Source organism: Mixophyes fleayi, chromosome 5 (genome assembly GCF_038048845.1).
Source record: "Mixophyes fleayi isolate aMixFle1 chromosome 5, aMixFle1.hap1, whole genome shotgun sequence".
Lineage (NCBI taxonomy): Eukaryota > Metazoa > Chordata > Amphibia > Anura > Limnodynastidae > Mixophyes > Mixophyes fleayi.
The window spans coordinates 33272449-33294339 of NC_134406.1; the positions used below are offsets into that span (position 1 = coordinate 33272449).

General features: G+C 38.5%; 1 protein-coding gene across 1 annotated transcript in view; it reads left to right on the top strand.

Annotated features, from left to right (window-relative positions):
- The window catches only part of APBB1IP (amyloid beta precursor protein binding family B member 1 interacting protein), a 91872-nt gene that overhangs the window by 24522 nt on the left and 45459 nt on the right, over nucleotides 1-21891 (top strand). The window contains exons 2-4 of the mRNA XM_075211980.1: nucleotides 11282-11347; nucleotides 15135-15222; nucleotides 21505-21782. Of these exons, the coding sequence (XP_075068081.1) occupies nucleotides 11282-11347; nucleotides 15135-15222; nucleotides 21505-21782 (432 nt within the window). The remainder of the gene's footprint in view (nucleotides 1-11281; nucleotides 11348-15134; nucleotides 15223-21504; nucleotides 21783-21891) is intronic.

Below are 21891 nucleotides of genomic sequence, written 5' to 3' on the forward strand. Positions count from 1 at the left end.
AGATTTACTTAAGCATCAAAAAAGTAAAAGTGGAGATGTTGCTTATAGCAACCAATCAGATACTAGCTATCATTTGTCTAATACATCCCTTTTTTGGGACTTTAGTAATTTTAGCCCCTATCCTTACCAGCCTTCTCCTGGACAAATGCAAATAGCCAAACAGAGTTAGTGCAGGGCAACGTTTTGTCATGCAAAAATAGCACATGCTTCTCTCCCAAATGCCCCTCCTGGCATTTGGGGCTAGTGAGTAAATACACCAGATTGGGCTTTGGGATATACTAGCCACAAGTATTAGTGTAGTAAATTGTATGCATAAGGGAATTGGGACCAGGCCTAAATTGTGCACTGAGGCTTCCTGACTTCTCATTATACCACTGCATACATATGTCTAATACAGTACATATGTAAATGCACACATATGTTGATATGTTTACACTTCTATGATATTTGCACAATTGCACTTTACAGCACTGAGAAATGACATATAATGAAATCCATTTACTGCAACTTCAAAAAATACTGTGAAGCCACTTAAATTATCTATATTAGACATGCAATCAACACATGCAAAACAAATTCAGGACTGCCCCCACAGATTCAGTACAGTTGTAAGACTATCCTGCTCTCTCCTTCCTGTTCTTATTGCTTTCACTAATTTTGGCTTTGGTGTTTTTAACTCGGTTGCTACTGGTTTGGATCCTGGAAGGTTGGGGGCCCTATTTGGAAAATTGAGTACATGATATTTATAAAACTCCAACCAGCCCTGGAGTTAAACCAGTTGCACCCACGTTTAATAATTAGGTCTCTCTCCAGCCCCAACATTAAAAAAATCGTGTTCAAATTTGATAAATAGATCTACTTCCCTCCAACCACCCCTGACATTAAATTAATAACATACACATTTAATAAATAGACCTATTTCCCTCCATCCAGTTCCAACATTAAATTAATAGTATTCCCATTTAATAAAAAAACATATTACCCTCCCTCTAAACTGCCCCAGCAATAAATTAATAGCATTTTCACTTAATAAACATAACTATTTCCCACAACCATCCCCAGCGTTAAATAATTTAAATTCACATTTAATATATAGCCCTCCTCCCCAAACTCAGCCCTACATTCAATTGATAGCCCCAAACCACCCCAGCATTGAAATAAAGGTCCTCACCTTAAAATAATAGGCCTCACTATGCATTAAATAGCCCTACCATCACCCCACAAATAAATTAATAGTATCCACCATTAAATAATTATCCCCGACCCATAGCCCACCATGAAATTAATAACCTACCCCCCACCCACATATTAAGATACCCTCCTCCCTTCCCTCACATATTATATTAAGATACCCCCCTACCTTCCCTCACGCTTACCTTATTCCATGGGTTGGAGAGGCAGACTCTTCTGTCTGCACCTCTTGCAGCCCTGCACACATGGGACGGCACCTGTCATGCGGTGTGCATCCCATGTGACATCTGTCAGTGATAGGGGTAGGAGGAGACCACACTTAGGGGAAGAGAGGGAGGATTGGATCATAAAATCTGCATCCAGATGAAGGAAAGTAGCTGGTCCCATTGGAAGGCCCAGCAACCAAGTACCACACTAATCCCCCCGCTAGCACCATTTGAGATTACCTGGTACAGGAGTCCCTCTGACAGAGCAGTCCCCTTAATCCAGCTCCGGCTATCTGCTTTAGATGAAAGTTGTCCGTAGACAATCCTACTAGCATGCTGTGTACACCTTTGTAGAGACTCCTATATTTCGGTTCAATGTAAACTGTATATAATAATATTGTCTGGGGAAAAAAATATATTGTTAGCTTGTATAATACAGTAGTCCTTTATATTATGCACAATGCCCACTATGGTGCTTTCAGTCCTTGTTGTTCATCAATAAGGATTGTGTTTCCTCCACTTCTTTGGAAACAAAAATATAAGATAACATAAACCATTAACTGTCTCACAGTATGTTGTCTAATTTATACCACATGCTGCAGAGCAAAGTGTTCTTTACACCACTAGGCCACCGATCAACTGGCAAAACTACATACTGTTTTCATTGCATTTATGTTGGTCATTGTATTGTAGAATCTGTGTGTTTACTATGTATTACTATTCTCAATGTTGAGCTATAACACAGGGGGGCATGTAAAACTCATCAGCACAGACTATCTTCATATGTATATATGTACAGTTGTACCTACATTCACGGGATCACACGTAAACAACAAACGGACATTAAGAAAGTTTACGATCTGGGCATCTGATATGTATGATCGATTAAGTTTTGAAGAACGAAGCTAAAAGCACATGTCTTGTGCAAGTGACAACCTGACCGCTAAGCGCAGTCTGCAATAACCTTTGGCCAACCAAATATATGTGTGTATATCATCACCTTTGTGAAGTTTCAATGGCACTGGCAAGATGTATTGCCGTGTTTCCGGTTCATAAATAATCCATTGTATTTGAAACTATTATACTTACTTGGTCCTGGAGAATGCTTCTTGAAAAGTCCATGCCCACAGGCATTTTTGTACATGCTATAAAGACATCATGTACACCTTGAAAGTATGAATGACGCGCATCTCCCATGATGGAACGTAACATGTAAATGTATTTGCCTTTGTCATCTAACTGAATGCAAAGTATTGCAAAGCCTACTGAGTGTACCTAAAAAGGCAAATCCATCATGAATCATTGCCTTCTATACCTTTACTTCTGAAGAGTTTTTGAAACTCTTGCACGTGTATTCTAAACTGTATTTTGTAATTCATTGCTTTTTCTTAACCTATGGATTTAAAGACAAATGAGTTGCCACACCTGTACTATATGGCACTAAACCTAGAACACAGGTTGCTCTAATTTAATGTGACCTTTAAATTCAAAAATGTCTATAGAAATGTTCTCATATCATGACTCAAGATACCAATTTTATACATAACCGTTATCTACAGAGCAAGTTAGTCCAGTCTTATAGTGGCCGTTTTAGGCATAAGAGTTCTCTTCCAAGCAGACCTGGCTCTGACATCTCCAGTGTGCCTTCCCCGCTGCGGATTTTGCGCATACATAGTGAAGCATCTTTGAATATCCAGCGCATATTTCAATCTCTACTCTGCTGAGAGAGTGGGGTCTTGGATGTTAAGAGGGCACACAGCCGGTGCCGGGAAAAAAACAAAAAACATTTCGGCACAGACAGGCACAGTACTCCCAGATCTGAAACATCTGATAAGATCCTGAAATGTGTAAATTATTATTTGGGAATGATGTTGGAAGAATCTCATTCATATAAGGCTGCTTATAATTTTATAGTGTTAGGGTGCCTCTAAGTTACCGCAACCTTGCTTTGTGAGAATCACAAGTCTACAATAACCACCTATATATATATATATATATTCCAATTGTAAATATTAAATGTCTCATAAATGCTAGGGAAATTGGATGGTATGTCCAGATGTGTAGATGTTTAGAAATGTTATTCAGGATTAAAGTCAAATATTATCTTAAAATAAACAGGCTGCCTTAACAGACTAGGCTGTATAATGCTGCCTGACATTAGGACACTTTTATCTGTATGCCAAGTAATGCTGCAAATTAAAGCTATTATAATTTTGATCTGGATTTAGATTACGTAAAGCAGTCAATTATTGGTTAGGATGTTTCCTTGTAAAGATATTTTTAAAGGTTTCCATAATCCTTTTAATTACAGAACCATCCACTGTGCAGTCTTTTTTATACTTGTACAATTGCATTACTCAATGGGGATTATTCTAGAAAAGTACTCAAAGATAAAATGAAGGAAAACCATTATATTTTTTTTTGAGAATTACACACTATTCTATAAATAGTGCAAGAGTAAATATTCTAAATAAATCTACTTAATTGTTAGCGGTCAAATATAATCTTTCCCATAAGAGCATTAATTACCCAAAAATTACTTGGTTTTTTTTTAGCCATTTTCTAGTGTATAAAATCAACTTTTAATAACATACTAGCTGAAGTTTGTTTGCTTATAGCGCAGTGTTTTGGGCGTAGTTTTTACTTGTTTTTAGATTAGACTTTACACTATTTCAGTACAAAGTATACACTGATCAGCCACAACATTAAAACCACTGTCACGTGCAGCGAACAACATTGATAACATTGATTGTCTCGTTACAATAGCACCTGTCATGAGGTGGGGTATATTAGGCAGCAAGTGAAAAGTCAGTTGATGTGTTGGAAGCAAGAAAATGGGCATGCGTAAGGATCTGAGCGACTTTGACAAGGGTCAAATTGTGATGGCTAGATGACTGGGTCAGCGCATGTCTAAAGCGGCAGGTCTTGTTGGGTGTTCCCGGCATGCAATGATTAGTATCTAAAGGAACAGACTCATTGGCACCCAAGGCTTGGGGAGTGAAGACTAGCCCGTCTGGTCCAATCCCGCAGAAGAGCTACTGTAGCACAAATTCTTGAAAAAGTTAACTCTGGCTACAAGAGAAAGGTGTCAGAACACACAGTGCATTGCAGTTTGCTGCGTATGGGGCTGGGTAGCCACGGACCTGTCAGAGTGCCAATGCTGACTCCTGTTCATCACCGAGAGCGCCTACAATGGGCACATGAGCGCCAGAACTAGACCATGGAGCATTGGAAAAGGTGACCTGGTCTGACGAATTACATTTTCTTTTACATCATGTTGGCGGCCGGATGCCTGTGCGTCATTTACCTGGGGAAGACATGACACCAGGATGCACTATGGGAAGAAAACAAGCCGGTGGAGGCAGCATGATGCTCTGGGCAATGGTCTGCTGAGAAACCTTGGGTCTGGGCATCCATGTGTACCAACTACCTAAACATTGTTGCAGACTAGTACACCCCTTCATGGCAACAGTATTCTCTGATGGCAGTGGACTCTTTCTGCAGGATAATGCTCCTGCCACACTGCAAAAATTGTTCAGGGATAGTTTGAGGAACATGACAAAGAGTTGAAGGTGTTGACAAATTCCTCAGATCTCAACCCGATCGAGCATCTGTGGGATGTGCTGGAAAAACAAGTCTGAGCCATGGAGGCCCCACCTCACAACTTACAGGACTTAAAGGATCTGCTGCTAACGTCCTGGTGCCAGATACCACAGGACACCTTCAGTGGTCTTCCATGTCTCGACGGGTCAGAGCTGTTTTGGCAGCATGAGGGGGACCTACACAATATTAGGCAGGTGGTTTTAATGTTGTAGCTGATCAGTGAACATTCTTTGGGGTAAATATAAATCCCATCCATTTTATCTACTGGACTAATGTTAACTTTCAAGACACTAACATTACATTTCAAATTGTGTTATTTTTAAAAGAGGTCTCCAAATATTTTTTGGTGTATGTGTATTATTAAAGGAAATGTGTATCTTTGGACTTTTTTTTAGTGGTTACATGTGCAAAACAGACCCAAAGGAAATATCCCCTCTATGCTATATCCAACTGTGGGATAAGTACACTTTCAGGTAGAACACATATATGGTTTAGTCATACACCACATTGATAGACCACCCCACTGATAGCAATGGAATGTCCTGCAAAACCAGGACAGTTGTAAGTAGTGGGCAGAGTGTATTGGCGAAATGTCAGGATCACTTACCCTTCATATTTTCCAGTGCTGTTAACATTACTTAGACTATTTTCAGTTAATAGCAGCTTAATAGCAGTTGGTGTTATCTAGTCTTTTAAAGCCAAATTTAATTGTGTGATGATTTTATACACCTACTCCAAACACACATTAAATTCTGATTTTGAGAATGAAAGCAAACAATATGATATTGCTAAGAAGATTGTAATATGAAGCATCTCAAGATCAGTTTATTTAAAATCCCAGCTATGATAATATGCTTACTTAATGGATGCATTTTGTAGTAAATGTTATAGTTTAAGAGAGCCACAACAAGTCTGATGGGTATAAATACTGCTGCAACCTTGTCCTACCTCAGTCTATGAGGCCTCACAATGTCACAACTTACTGCTCTATGGTGAAGATGGGGCTGCAACTCACTTGTGACTCAGGATAGACAATACTCCTTTTAAAGTTCTGTGATCGTTGTTTATTGCAAATAACAAGTAGGAGACAAAATCAGCTTCAGAAATGTTCTCATGCAATCACTGGATATTGAAGTATAGGTAAAGATCCCATTGTTATATTGCTATAATAACATTCAACAGTGGAGATCTCTCACCACCTTCACCAACTACCAGTCTCATGCTTTCTTCTAAAACATGTTCTTCCGCTCCATGCTGCAATGCCTGGAATGTGGGGTGGACTGTATTGAATGCAGATTGGGTTGCACAGCACAGGACAGTAGCAGGTTGGGCTGGGGGGCATCTGCGGACCCATAGTGGGCTACCTTGGGCTGAGTCACTGGGCTACTTGCATTTTTTATGCCTTTAAAATGCTCCTTATAGGCTGCTGAGCCGAGGCTCACCCCAGGCTCAACTTTGCCCCTATCCATTCAGATACAGGAGAAATTTGAGGCCACATTGCATATATCAGCATATATCCGATCCAATACCATTTGCATGTAATGTAAAATTGGATGCACAGGACCTACCTATTCAAATGTTTGGCTAGTGATGTCACTTCTATGCCATTGGTGGTTACAAAATAAGTTGTCAGATAAAATCCAATCAGATTTTGATTGATACACAAGTATTCAATTTTAACCAAAATATGAATACAAGTATTATGTGTTTTACCCATTGCTTGTAAACTTTAGTCATTTATATATTAAATTAATCATAAACATGAAGGAAAACTGAGTCTTAATTGCATATGTCACTTTTGTGTGCTCCAATTTTTATTATATCAGTCAAAATGCACCTATGAATGCATCTGGTTAAACCGCAAATATAATGGGTCTAAGGTGTAACATTAAAAGTATAGAGTGACTACTTCTGAGTACCCATAAAATTCTATAGGGAGAAAAATATCTAATTTGTATATTCCCATCATGCAAGAGAAAATCTCATTTACAGGAGGGTTCTTAAGTAGACGCATTCATGCTTTAGTCCATACTCTGCAAGAAACTCCCCTGATCTATCAGGTTGTTCCCTCAGAAGTTGCATATTGATACATTCCCACAGATACTACCAGTCTTCCACATTACATTTGCCATCTTCTATACGACCTCTTATCATTCTCATGTCTTCTCAATAACCTTCTAGTAATCGTCATGTATGCAAGATTCATAAGTCTATTAATAGAATGGAAAGAGAGTATCACTGTCCGGTTACTAACACCCTTCCATGAGCTCATTGTGACTATTATTTCCGTCACAGTCCACACACGTCCCCTGCACAACACAGAATAATAAATCTTCTTATGTCAAATATCCCTCATTTACAACATGTTCAAGGAAAAGGCAAACTCCTTCTATGAAGAAACAGACCATATGGCACAGTGCAAATGTAGTGTAAAGGTCTTCCTTCCTCTTTTCAGTCTCTTTCAGCATGCTTTCTGTATGGATAGTGATCTACTTGAGAAGTAACCCACAATTCTGTGCACAGGATATTTAATTGAGACGTAACTGAACTGTGTTCCCTACTTTCCATGGTGATGTTTGTATATCATGCAAAACATTTTGATTAAAAGGATAAACACCTATTCAAGCGTAGTATTAACTGTTACCTTTAATTGGTGCCATTTACACATCATGAGGCTCATTTAGAATTTCAGACATTGCAAAAAAACTTATTTCAAGATACATCCAATTTAACACATAGCAGTTTTAAGGTGTCAGATGTACCTCAGGCATTCAATCGCATATACTTACACCCAACGTTAGCCTGGAGGTGCGGCTTGACAGTGTTCATAGTAAATTTAAAAGTTGTATTATACTATTCATACACACTGTAATATGATGATGTGTCATATACAAAAGAGAGAATAGTTTGGCAGCACAGTGGCTTAGTGGTTAGCACTTCTGCCTCACAGCACTGGGGTCATGAGTTTGATTCATGACCATGGCCTTATCTGTGTGGAGTTTCTGTATTCTGGGGTAGCATAAACTACTACCTTCAATTCCTTACATATTCTAAGTGCACAAGAGAAATAGGGTGCGTGTAAAGGGTAATCTCTGCCTGCCTTGCTGAAGGGGACCAAGCAGTGCATCCCCTGCCCTAATATGGTCATTAACCAAGTCCCAGTAATGCCACATTGATGTTGTTGTGTCTCCATGGCAACCACAAAGCAAAAGGAGGAATTGATATAGAAAGCAGTGTTGCAGTGGAACCAAATCACACAATGGTTCCGAGGCCCAGCACTGGGACCAGAGGCCGGTTCCAGCACCAGCACACTTGGAGACAATAGTGGACTGCCATTATGACGATATACTTAATTACATCCTGTTGGATCACAATGATTTCTAATATGGTGTAGATAGGCGTTTGGTGGTCCTGAAGTGGTTAATGTTAAATTCAATGCCATAATTTTTTCTTGCCATTTTGGTATTTCCAAATACCTCAGTGCTGTTCATCTTTCTCATGTTTTGGCTAACACAGATTTGATACCAGCATGTTCCTTTTTATATGACCCCCATCAGTTTCTACCAAATGTCTTTGCGTAATGCATCTGACCCAAATTATGTCAATTTGACAGCCTAGATCCAGTTAAAACGATTGCGAGCTGATAAAAAGCACTTTTAAAGAAATGTCTTATAAATACAAAGCTGTACAGTTCCCATGCCTTATCGTATTAAAATGCACGACTGAAAAATAAGGTGTTTTGGCTATAAAAAAAAAGTTATAATAGTAAGCACATGTTGAAATAGTTGTCTGGAAGCTCACAATTTCGTTCTACAAACTAATATGTCTTTGATCACAGACATGATTACAAATAAGCGTCAAATAGACAAATGAGTGATTGCTTTCAGAACCCACGTATAAATAACCATTTTTTTGCATATTTAAGTGAAGATCAATATCACGATTAATACATACAGGTGTCCACTATTTTTTATACTTTGCAGTAAATGGAAACAGTGACAAGGTGTCTAAGACACCAAGCTCTCTAAGCAAATAAAACAAGCACATGCAGTTTCATAACTTAAACATTTTCAAAGAGAAATCAGAAAAGAATATCCAAGTACAGCATGCAGCACATGTGTAGATTACCAGAAACACATGGCCACTCTCTCCCTTCATGCACATTGTGGATTTGCGTGCCATAGAATGAAATAAGATTAAGATGTGGGAAGTATGACCATTTCATTAAGACGGATGAAGCTGCAGCCCTTCATTGAACTGGAGGCACATTTTGTAATGGTCTAGGATTTAAGGAGCGCCTCGGTTAAGTAAATAGGTAAATTAATTAAAATGACTGGAGCATTATAAATCTGCAAGGCTTATGCTTTGCATTATGCAGTAGATGCTGTAACTAAATTATGTTGATATATTATCTAGATACATTGATATAGCTAAATGTCTAGATAAATGAGAACGTTCTGTGTATTTGTGAAGCCCATTCAGATACAACTGAAGACTGAGGTTAGATGGTACAAGGAAACACAGAAAGTAATTTGCGAAGCGCGTTGGTCTGTGATGTGACATTTACCCTTTTGCACAGTGCACCTCTTCAGATCTTTTCTCCTCTACACACATCTATGTGCACTTTTAGTTTGCGCAAGCATCTTCTGAGAGAGCAGGCGGGCATATCCTGTGCACTTTTGTTAATGAGGTCCATAGAATACGTATTGGTCAATCTAGTCTGCCCATATTATAATGGTAATGCAAAGTTTTAGTCCAAGACATGCTATGTTGTAGACAAACACTTGATTATGGCAATCACAAAACAGACCTATACAAACACATCTACAAATATACACACACCAAAAGCTCACATCAAAGCAAAGTGAGGTCCTGTGTAAATGTGAGTCCTCTGTACAAATTGTGTTATCAGAGGCAAGGGAGTGGTCCTCTGCAAGTGGGAGATGGACAGTATATTGGGCTAGCAATGGGCTCAGTGAAGAGTGCCTGACAATAGGTTCTGTGCCATACACCATAACATAAACAAATACAAACAATGGTCAATGACAAGCTAATTACTTGTTACGGTCTTAAAACAGATCTGTGTTAATCCCAAACATGCTTAATCTATTTTACTGTTGTCTTTGGTTTCTAAGCATGTACAACTCTTTCAATAAATGAGCAATACATGCTATCTGGTCCATCAGATGCTTTCTTCTGGTTCTCATCTTTATGTTCAGTCCTCATTGGCTATGATCACCTTCAACACTAGAATTGGTTGTATGACTTCAGCACTGCCCATTCTTTCATTCACACCTACAAAGAAAAAAATACACAAACTAGTGAAGATATACACAAACTGAGATTATACAGCAACCAATAGATAAAGAGACAATTTTATCTATTTATGTGCATACGTTCAGTCTGAGGCATCTCAAAATGTGTCCCCCTTAGGCATGGGGGTGTCAGCGTGAAGCCTAAGGGATCCAACCCCCCCCCAAAAAAATGGATGCTTTCACTGTTTGCTGGAAACAGTTACATGTTAACCTATCATGAACGTGAAAAATTAATAATAGCTTAATTATGGCAAAAATTACAGATTAGGACATAATTTGGTAATTATTTACAATTGCAAGTGCAAAAACAAATATAAACCATACTTTGCTTTAATTATGATAATCACAGGGGAGAACTACGCAGGGACACCTGGGGCACAGGATGTAATTCCTAAATCTATTACTCATCTTTCAGTTTCATGGAAGTTATCTTTTAAACTCAGATGTGGTTATTACAACAATATTTCACTTAGTAAGGAATTTGTTAAAAGGCCACTAAGGCTTATTTACTAATTGCAGAATAGGCAGATGTACCGCACATTTCATTTTGCACAAATCTCCAATTTGTTGATATAAATAGATACATATCTACATTGCAGTGCGGGAAGGAAGTGCCCAGGTGCAAATGTTTTGTGTTCGAGATAGAATTGCACATGACTGAAATAGTGAGTTTGTTATTTGAAAGTCTTTCTTTGATTACATTGATATTCATGCACCTATAATTGCACTTTCATGCACAAAGATAAGACTAGGACAAATACTTTGCACCCTAACCGACACCAACAACTTAACACACCATGATGTCAGAAAACGGCATCATTGAGATATTATGCAAGAGTCAGATAAAAACCATTTGTTGTCTATAATACAGAATGAACTCTCGTTATTCAATAACTGTTAGTGACGTATGTGGGATTGTTTGGTGATTCTATGCACAGATGTGACTGGTTTCCTCTTTTTTTGCAGATGGAGCAGAATGAAATAGATGAAATGTTCAGTAGTCTGATGGGACAAATGGATCTGTTAACACAGGTGAGTTTTCTCAATATAAAAACCACACAACTTGAAGACAGTCATTTCATAAAAGGAGAAAAAAATTACATTTGTTTCTCTTCCACACTGGCTGCCCCACTCACATGTAGAGACTTCCCAGACTGGATAAATATTGACAAAGGGGGGATTTCAAAGGGAAGAAATTGGTACAGTCTGTTTGGCATCCTTGCCAAATTGTCAGTGGAACAGTCAGTGTAATATAGCAGAAATCTGTAAGGAACAGCTGCATCTCTGTACCACAAAAAAAGATTTACTCTAATCTCTGGCCAAATTATTTAAAGGCCTAATCCAGAAAATGTCAACACATATTGTTGCCTTTGTGAACGAGTAATATACTTGAAAACTAATTGGAGTATGCAGCAAGACCTTGCATGTTTCTAAATCTTGGTTTCAACACATGATTAACAAAGAGTTTATGTATAGGAGTAGTCCAATACTGCCACGGGTGAGCTGATAATGAGTCAACGTGCGGAAACTTTCTTGGTCATTGTATTGAGGATATGGTTTGTTTGGGGAGGAGTACTTGCAAAATGTAAGAAATTAATGTAAAAAAAAATACAAGTTTAAGTGAACAAACATTATGATATTCAGTGTAAACATTATGGTAGTGTAAACATTTGGATAGGCAGTGTAAACATTATGACAGTATAAAAATTATGTTATTCAATGTGAATATTATGATAGTGTAAACATTATGATATTCAGTGTAAACAAGGTGATACCTAATGTAAACATTACAATTGTGCAAACATTATGTGAATGTAAACATTATGATAGTCAGTGTTAACATGCTGATGGTCAGTGTAAAGTAAACATTATGATAGTGAGTGTAAGGGATGAGAAGAATTGTGGATGCCACCTCAGACAGCAGATGACTAGATATATCACTAATTAACAGTCACATCATTCTGCAGTTTAAACCTAAAAATACATTTTTGATCTTGTTAGCAACTGATCCATTGTGACAAACTGGGGACATTTAATGGAGAATGCAAAAATTCCACAGAGCCCAAACATGTTGGCTATCTAAATATTTAAATGCACCACACTAAAGTTCATGTCTGAACACCAAATTGATATAGGAATGATAAAACAGGGACTAGATGTAAATAACAACACAGGCCAAGACTGCTGTTATAGCAAGTGTAACATTATAAAGAGGGTGACATATAATGGTTTTAATATGTTTATGCGCTTTTGTTCTGAGGAATGCCTTTTGGTAAGTGAGGATGACAATAAAAAGGAGGCAGTGCTATTAAGAGGGAACCCCCTTATTATAATAGATTTGGGGGTCACATTAATCAAAGAAGACATGTGCGCATGAGCAGCTGGGCAGCTTTACCTGTACAGCATGTATGTATGTATGTATACAGTGAGTTTAATTAGGTGGAGTAAATAAATGACAAACGAGAATTTTGAATGCTGACAAAAACATGCATAATTGTATATATAGATACTGGGCTTGATTCATCAAGGGACATAAATGATGATTTTGTGCATATCATCTGCAAAATCACTCTGTGCATTGCCGGAGCCAGACCATACTCCACAGAACCGAACCACGTTTAATTAATCTCGAATGCAAAGGACACTTACTACAGTTGAGGATTTCAGGGAGGTAACGGGACAGGAAAGGGCAGTTGCATGTAGTCAATGTACAGTAAGGGCGCGCCAAACTCCAGCGCACGCAGCAGCGTCCCATTCAAGCTCTGGGCATCTCTCTGCTACTTGTTTTTCAGCCGTATCTCTTTCTCCAGCTACAGATTTAGTCTATGTGTCGATTACTAATGATGACAACTGTGTATGCATGCTATAACATGTGTTTGCAAACAGGAGCAACTGTAAAAATGTATTTTATGTAAAACAGACATTAATAACATCCGAATAGATATATTTCATGGAAAAAAAGAAATAATAAAAAAAACTCACTTTTGTAATGTTTTGTCATTAATGTCTATACTATTAACAGGTGAGATTAATTCAATATTTATTTTTCCTGTGCGTTCTTTTGAGAACTTACAATCCACATAAGTATTGGACGTATCCTGCTGCGTCCTGTGTAGTACAGCAGAGCAGGCCTACACCCGTAATCATCAGCGCACGTATCTTCTGATCCACTCCTTGTTGAGTTCGGGCGTACGCAGACCCTGAATTATGTGCGCTCTGAAATAAACGCATCTTTGCGCTCAGTATGCATCCCTTGATGAATCAGTCCCACAGAGAGCAACAGCGGGACAGGGGAATGGTTTCCAACTGGAGTCCTCTCGCTGACTCTCCTGGTTGCTGGCTTTTCAGACTAATGATAGATATTGTCATATTATGCCACATACATAGATATATTTGATATTGGACAGACTGGTATGATTAATACAATTGAAAGAGTGTGGGATCTAATCATTTATATAATAATTTTTCTGCATAAGGTAGCAACTAAAATTACTGTATTCTTTTTCCCTATACAAACCAACATTCTATTTTAATTTATAGCATTAAATGAGGTAATAGAAACATTTTATCACTTTGTTGTATTACATATACAGCCAATAAAAAACAACCATTTCACCAAGCATTAAATGCTATCCCTCCAGTTTGCTGCCCACTCTATACCCTGCACGGACTCACACACTGAGGTGTAGTTCATGACATAGTGCAACAAGCTTGTAGTGCTATAATGTAACCATCAGATTTCAGTTTTAAACAGTCAAACTAACGAAACTTGACATCTGATTGGTTGCTAAGGATTAAAACACATGTTTTACCTGCAGTATAATGTCACATAGAGGTTTATACAATAAGACTCCTCTGTTAGAAGATTCTGAACATTCTATTGTGCATCTTAACAAAAAAATGAAAACTCCCTAATGATATAGACCCCATAATCTACACTACTGTGAGCACCTGAACATTCAATGACATTAACAAATATGGTTGAAATCTGCTTTATATTTGAGCAGTTGGGGTTTCTAATAACTGATACATGTTAAAATAATGTAATACAGTAACTGATAAGAAGATAATGTAATGCAACAATGCAGGCATGTCAAGCTGGTGTATTTGGGACTGCATGTGACCTTGGTTATATGTGGGCATCTTCACAATTGGCTAATCCTGGAACGTCTGTGTCCAGGATTGGTTGTACAAAATGCTCACAATGCACAGTGCTTACAGCAGAAATGACAGATGACCAGTAGTTACCCAGATTTTTGCTACTGGCTCAGAAACCACTGTCACATGCTGAGACGCTAATTCTGCTTATGTAGCGCTTACACAATATATAACATTGGGCTATTTGTAAGTCACCCAGCAGCAAAGACCAAGGGGCACATTTACTAAACTGCGGGTGGTTTAAAGAGTGGAGATGTTGCCTATAGCAAACAAATCAGATTCTAGCTGTCATTTGGTAGAATGTACTAAACAAATGATAACTAGAATATGATTGGTTGCTATAGGCAACATCTCCACAGTTTAATAAATATACCCCTAAATGTCTCCATCTCCCCACTAGTGGGCACTATATATATATATATATATATATATATATATAAATGATAATAAATTAAGGCAGCAAGCTATATGGACCATTGGCAGGAAACCTGGGCAGACAAAAATTCAGGATATACTGTAAGATCAACATTGTACAGTTTCAAAATGAGAGATGTTATAGAAGGCGTGGCTTGCATATGGAGTACATATGGCATAAGACACACCATGACTAAAGGTAATACAGACAGGCTGCATAATATTGTTTATTATTATTTTTTTGCAGGACTTGGAAATGGAAACCAGCACATATACACAACCCGATTACAAAGAAACTGAGATCAATTTTTCATTTGGTTTTAAAGATTTAAATGGTAAGTAGTTATACAATATATACCGTATCATGGCTGCACAACTGAAACTATTAGACTATTAATGAACCTTATGTTAAAGGATCCATCTCTGATAGGTTACAGTATGTCAGCTGATTTGAAATGAGGGTATTTAAGTTGCTTTGACAGCTGTCAATAGGATGTTGTGCACCAATCTGCAAAGGTCCATGCTATTCATTAAAGGGAAATAATCAACCACAAGATATGTGGTCCTGCAATACATTTCAATGTGCGCAAACGCAGCTAATTGTCTGCCTCGTGCTTGAGAAGGCGGAAGTTCAAATTCCGATTTTTGTAGCTGCCCCTTGTAGGTCCAGCTGGAAATGTTCACCTCCTGTCTGCCTGTAGGCCCGCTCTTTCATTATTTTCATCATGTTTCTTTCACTAGTGCATTCATAGGTGTGTCCACATCTCTATTTCGCAATTGTCCCCGGAAAATCAATCTGCTTCTTATTTTGCAAGATGATAAGCCAGACCAGGTATGGGCATGAACCAGTGACTACATTACTTCACAGGCCACCCTGCTACCATGTGTGAGGGGGCATCAGTGCTTTCTTTTATTATATCTAACTTTAGTGTGCTTAAAAGGTTTTAATACATTAATCAAAAGTGCCTAAAAATGTCCTTTCTGGTATTAAGTAGAAGGTGCAACAGACGTCCCAATGGTAGATATAAGCTGAAGTCTTGTTTCTACCACCTTCAAGGACATAAAATCTCATCATGTAAAATATCATTTCATTTGTTGGAGCTTAACCCACATACGGCAAGGAACATCCCTGAACCTCCCATCAAATGTTACACTCTGGTAGACATATATGCATTGCATGAAATAGTGAACATGTTCTCCAATGTCAATGCTGCTGTTATAGGTCTATAGACCTTTTACTCATTCATCTGAAATAACCGCAACAATGGCACATACAGGTCTTCCATTAAAACTAAACCCGAGTTATGTTGCTGTAATGTGATAGATTTGAATTTTCATTCTTAGAAAAAGGATTTAGCTTTAGTACAGCACTAATGGTTAAATATTAACACTTTTGTGTCGTTTTTAAAGTGGTTAAATGTGCAAAATAGGTCTCAGAGATCTGTTTTACAAATAAAACCTGTTTTCTGTCTGTAAGTATTGTCTACATACACTGTCTAGAAGAGATGTTCACTGACCCCCGTGTTTTGGTTTTGGATCTGGATCAACTTCGTGTTTTGGTTTTGGCAAAACTGCCCTCACGTGTTTTGGTTTTGGGTCTGTATGTTTTAGAAAAATAGCTAAAATATGCTAAAATCACATACTTTAGCTCTTTTTTTTGTTCCTACATTATTATTAACCTCAATAACACTTATTTTCAGTCATTGCAGTCAGTTTTGACCACCTCACAGGTCACAATATTATTTTCATACACTTTCAGACAAAGACTGCAGCGACCTGGCTGGATGCTAAGCGGCAGACCAACTACACAAACACACAGCAGTTCATAGCACATCTAGGAAACATTGCCACACAGCAGTGACAGAAAAGATAAGTGGTGCAAGATGGAATTGTCCTTGGGCTCTCCCACCCATCTTTATGTAAGATATTGAAAAGGACATGTTCAGTTTAACAAAGCAAGTGCTCCAGCGACAAGCAGTGTAACTTTTGTGGCTGAAGTGCTTGGTTTGTTTGGTTCCCCACAAAACAAGCTACCATTAGCTTAGCTGCCTTAAGCCTAACAGTGCTGTCAATGGACTCTACGTTATTAAACCATGTCTGCTCCTGTTGCATCTTTAATTTCCTTCTCCTCTGTGGATACCTCCCTCTCATCCCTGAAGAACTGCCAAACTTATGTAGACACAGGAATAGATATTACAACTGGAGTGGCATTACATCTGCTTCAGACAGACTGTGACATGGAACATGTGGGCAGCATGGAATCTGTCCTGTTGGAATACGCTGCATTGAACAGAGATTTAAATCAATATATAGACACAGTTGAGGAGACCATACTTAAGTTAAAACGTGACCTACCGAATGAGATCCTGGATTTAAGAGAGCTCGTACACAAGAGATATACTGTGCTTACAATGAAAAATACAGAGTAGGCCCTGAGGCAGGATGATAAATATGTCCAGTTTAAAGAACAGCTAAGAGACCTGAGAAAACAAATGGATAATAATAAGCTTTGGAAGATGAAGACGAGGAGATCGCCGTCACCCAGAGCACACAGTCGGTACAGTGAAACTGAGAATGGGTCATTAAATCGGTTATGGTTCCTATGATCGCTCCGCCCGTTCCTTAGATAATATTGTGAGAGCATTACAGCGGAGACAATTCCGTTACATTCCCTGTTTTGCTCACACAATCAACTTGGTGGTAGGAAGATTTTTAAAAAATAACAGTGACATGCAGGAGATGCTGTCTGTGTCCAGAAATAATTTGGGTTATTTTCGGAATTCTGCATGTAGGATAATGCAGCAGCTGCAAGAAGAATCAAATTTGAGGTATTTTAGTCCAGCGCAATGGAGAATACTTTCCATGTTGTGCAAGTGTAACGGTGCAGATGGTTGTCACCCCAAAAGTAGTATAAGGAAGGATTCTACAGGCCCCGCGGTATGGTAGAGAGGCGAAGGTCCCCCCAGTAGTGTTGGGATAAAACAAGGAACACAGGGCTAAAACTGCATAAACTCATGGGTTTATTCTCTTTGCTTGTGGCATAAGGCTTTACCACAGGAGCAGATCAGTAGCGGTAGGGTAGAGAAGTAATAGCACAATACCATCAACATGCAATGTTATTCAACATGTCACAAAGTAAATCACATTTTAGGAATCTTGGTTCAACGATATGCAAACATAAATCAACACGATGCTTTTAGTGCAATTATACCGATTATACTTCTCAGACATAAATCAGCAGAGATGCAACAAGGATTAATTCAGCTTGTTAAGGTTAGATGCTTTCTGCAAATCTCTCATCATCATCCATTTCAGGCATTTTCAGTCAGCTTGTAGATAACTTTAAATACAGCAGATTTGGCTGGAACAAACTCTTCGGTTAGCCAGTGCTATAACACCTCTCAATAGCAATATTACAGTCCAGGTCAGAGGTTTTAATAACACAGTTTGCTGTCTACTTAAATAACTTGAACATAGCAAAGCAAAAGAAACTTATCTGTCTTCATATGAGTCCTGCTCACATCTCATGGGCAGTGGCAAGTTAGGTCTTATCCTATACTGCAAAGGTGCTTCTTTCTGGGCTGGCTGCAAACATCCCTCAGGACAACAATTCAGCCATAGATTCCGTGTCTCTTTATGGGAAGATCCTTCATTAGTTCAGCCAGCAGCCACACACCTCCTCCCCTTTCACCAAGAATCTACCTGAAGCCTTCTAGTACAAAATCTTGGGCTCTAGAGAGCAGCCTAGGCTGTTGTTTGTAGTCTGTCCACTCACAAATGGCCGACATAATTTGCATTTAACTTCCCAGAGGCACTCTGGGGAACTATAGTTTTCTGAATGAGTGCATACAGTAATATACCTGTGATTTGCAGGGTATTACACAAGGTTCTGAAACCACTCAATGTAGTCACCTGTGAAGAGAGTGCAGACACTGTTATCTTGAGTCAAGTGATTCCCCTAATTAGACTTTTTGAAAAGCAGCTAGAGAAATTTAAGAAGGAAATGAAACAAAGCAATCCCGCCAACTATGTTGGACTTGTAGATTAAGTACTTTTTTCGCTTCGCCAGAATCCAAGAGTTATCAACATATTGAAATCAGATCACTGCATTTTGGCAACTGTGCTTGATCCTAGGTTTATGATCTATGTCTTCTCTTTCTTTTCAACTGACCCAGATCTCAAGAGATGCAAGGAGCTCCTGGTCATCAATCTGACAGCTTAAGTGGTACATGACACTTGTTGTGTCCTCCTCCTTCAGTTTCTCTGGCAACTGCTTCTAGGAAAAAAAACAGTGGTGATGCAGATGAGTCAGCACAACATTTTGACATTTGGTCTAGTCTAAAAGAATTGCCCAAAAAATAGTGACAGCTTTGCTGTAAAATGAACTACAAATTCATTGAGGAAGGCCATTACCAGCAATGACATCAAAGTACACAGACTCCTGTGATGGTTGATTCCAGTGGGGATGAATTAGCATTGTTTAAGGATGATTTACACACTGATGAGGGGGATTTGATGACAGTGTAGATTGCAGGTGCTGAGGTCTACCAGCTTGCCAATATTTTGGGTATAATGACATGTTGGCAATTTTATGTTTTTCTATAGTAAACTGTCACCTTTATTAGAAAGGTGTTTTTTTCTTTAAAAAGGTATAAGCTTTTTATTTATTTTTCATTTGCGAGTTCCGATGACACAATGATGACGTTTTGCGAGGGCGGCCTGGTACTCGGCTTGGTACTTGGATCTGCGAAGTTTGGGTGGGCTTGGTTCGAACCGACCCTGAGCATCTCTACTTTCTAGTAGAGTGAATATTGTGCTGTATCAAAGCTTTTGCCATCTGCAAGGTGTAGTGTGTATACTAGAAAGTGTCTATAGAAAATACTTAAAGACAGGATAAGGATTATATTTGCAATTGCAAAATAGATTATCAGGGTATTGCAAAGTACAGAAAAAATGTTACCACAAAATAACAAGTTGGATGTGCCTGTTATCCACTGGCATATATACCATGGGTGCAGGGTGTGCAATGAACACTGGCAAATGGGTCAAGGTGGCCCCACACTATCCCCTTGACTTGTGGACCCCATGCACTCAGAGTGATATAACTAGACAGATGTGCCAATGGTGGATTCGAACAGGGGGAGATGCGACAGCTGCACTGGTGTCCAGAGCAGAGTGTGGCTACTGGCTTCAGCCTCATTGGCTTTGGGGTGTAGGTATTCTAGTAATAGTGCGGAGGTAAAAAAAAAATCCTGGTAAAAGGTAACGGCTGCATGTTTATAACCGAAGTATTACTATATTATGCAGACCCTCCGCTTTTCTTTTAAGCATCACGTGAAGTTAAAATGAGCAGATTACTACAGTATTTCCGTATGTGTTTGTGTGGGTTTCCTCCAGGTGCTCCGGGTTTCCTCCAGGTGCTCCGGTTTTCTCCCACTCTCCAAAAACATACTGGTAATCTAATTGGCTGCTGATAAATCGGTGTGTGTCTGTGTATGTTAGGGAATTTAGACTGTAAGCCCCAGTGGGGTAGGGACTGATGTGAATGAGTTCGCTGTACAGCGCTGCGGAATTGGTGGTGCTATCTAAATAAATGATGATGATGACGGGCCATTAATATATTTATACACAGTGATTATATCGTTATACAGCCACCCTTAAACCTCTTTGCTTACGTTTAAATAAATCTGAGATGTTCTTTACACATAACTGATATCTTATGCAGCTCATATAATTTATTTAGTTGTTACTTTTATGGACTCTATAATTCCTAGATATCCTATATGTGCCAAAACTGAAGTACATTTTCAAGCTGAGGACTCTCACCAGTGCCTTATATCATCATCATTATCATAATGATCAACATTTATAAATATATATAACTCCAGCAAATTCCATAGCGCTTTACAATTGGAAACAAATTATAAAAGGAAAAATTTATGTTTGTGCCCCTTTTAGTACATATTAATATTCTTCTGGAACTGGATGCAGCACATAGGCATTGATAGATCTCTGATTTACAATTATACTTAAGTTACAACATCAATTCACCCAACAGTGTTCCGGTGTTGAAATCTCCAGGTCACAAGTAGATGGGTCAGGGGCCACTTTCGCATATGCTAATTCTTCCAGCATACAGAAAAAAAAACAATGTATTATTTGGCCAGCAGTGATTTTACGTTTTCTTTTAATTACATAATATTTTGGTTACAGTTTCACAAGGTATACATTTTAAAAAAAAGTGTTTAAAAAACAATATTAAAAAAGTAGTGGGGCAAAATTAGTTTAGATAAATAGCACTCCTGAGAATCTATAGCTGTCATACTAACCTGCTCACTCAGTAGGTTAACTATGGAAGTGCTGCACTGTTAAAGATGAAAGGTGTACTCATCATGCAGTGTGACTGGAGCTCGATAATGCCATCTATCTAAATACTTCATGCTTCATCCGTAAACATGATCATGAAATATTCTGTCATTTTGCTTAATCTAAACTTGAGTACCAACATACCATTGATATAAATTCTAACTATTAATGCCAAAATATGTTATAACAAAGCATGGAGAGATACTTGTACATACCAATATCATATGTTGATATTTCTGCTTTTTGTGCAGAGTCACTAAACGCTCTTGAAGACAGTGATCTGGATGCTTTGATGGCTGATCTCGTGGCTGATTGCAAAGACGCTGAAATGAAAGTTAACAATCAAGACTGCAATAGCAACCATTCCTATCCCAATAAAGACACTTCAACCAATCATTATCCTAATTACAGGGACACCTTTCCCAGTGGTTCCATAGATGACCCGTCCTCTTTGCCACCACCGCCCCCTAGTGAATGGAAAATGGATCTTCCTCCTCCACCACCTGATCCTGAGGAGCCAATGACTCAGGTAACAAGTCTTATATTTGTCAACATTTAAGAAAACTATTGCATGTGTAGCAGGAGCGGTGTTGCTGATAGCAATAAAACAGATTCTGTCTTGTTTTAGTAAAGTTTTC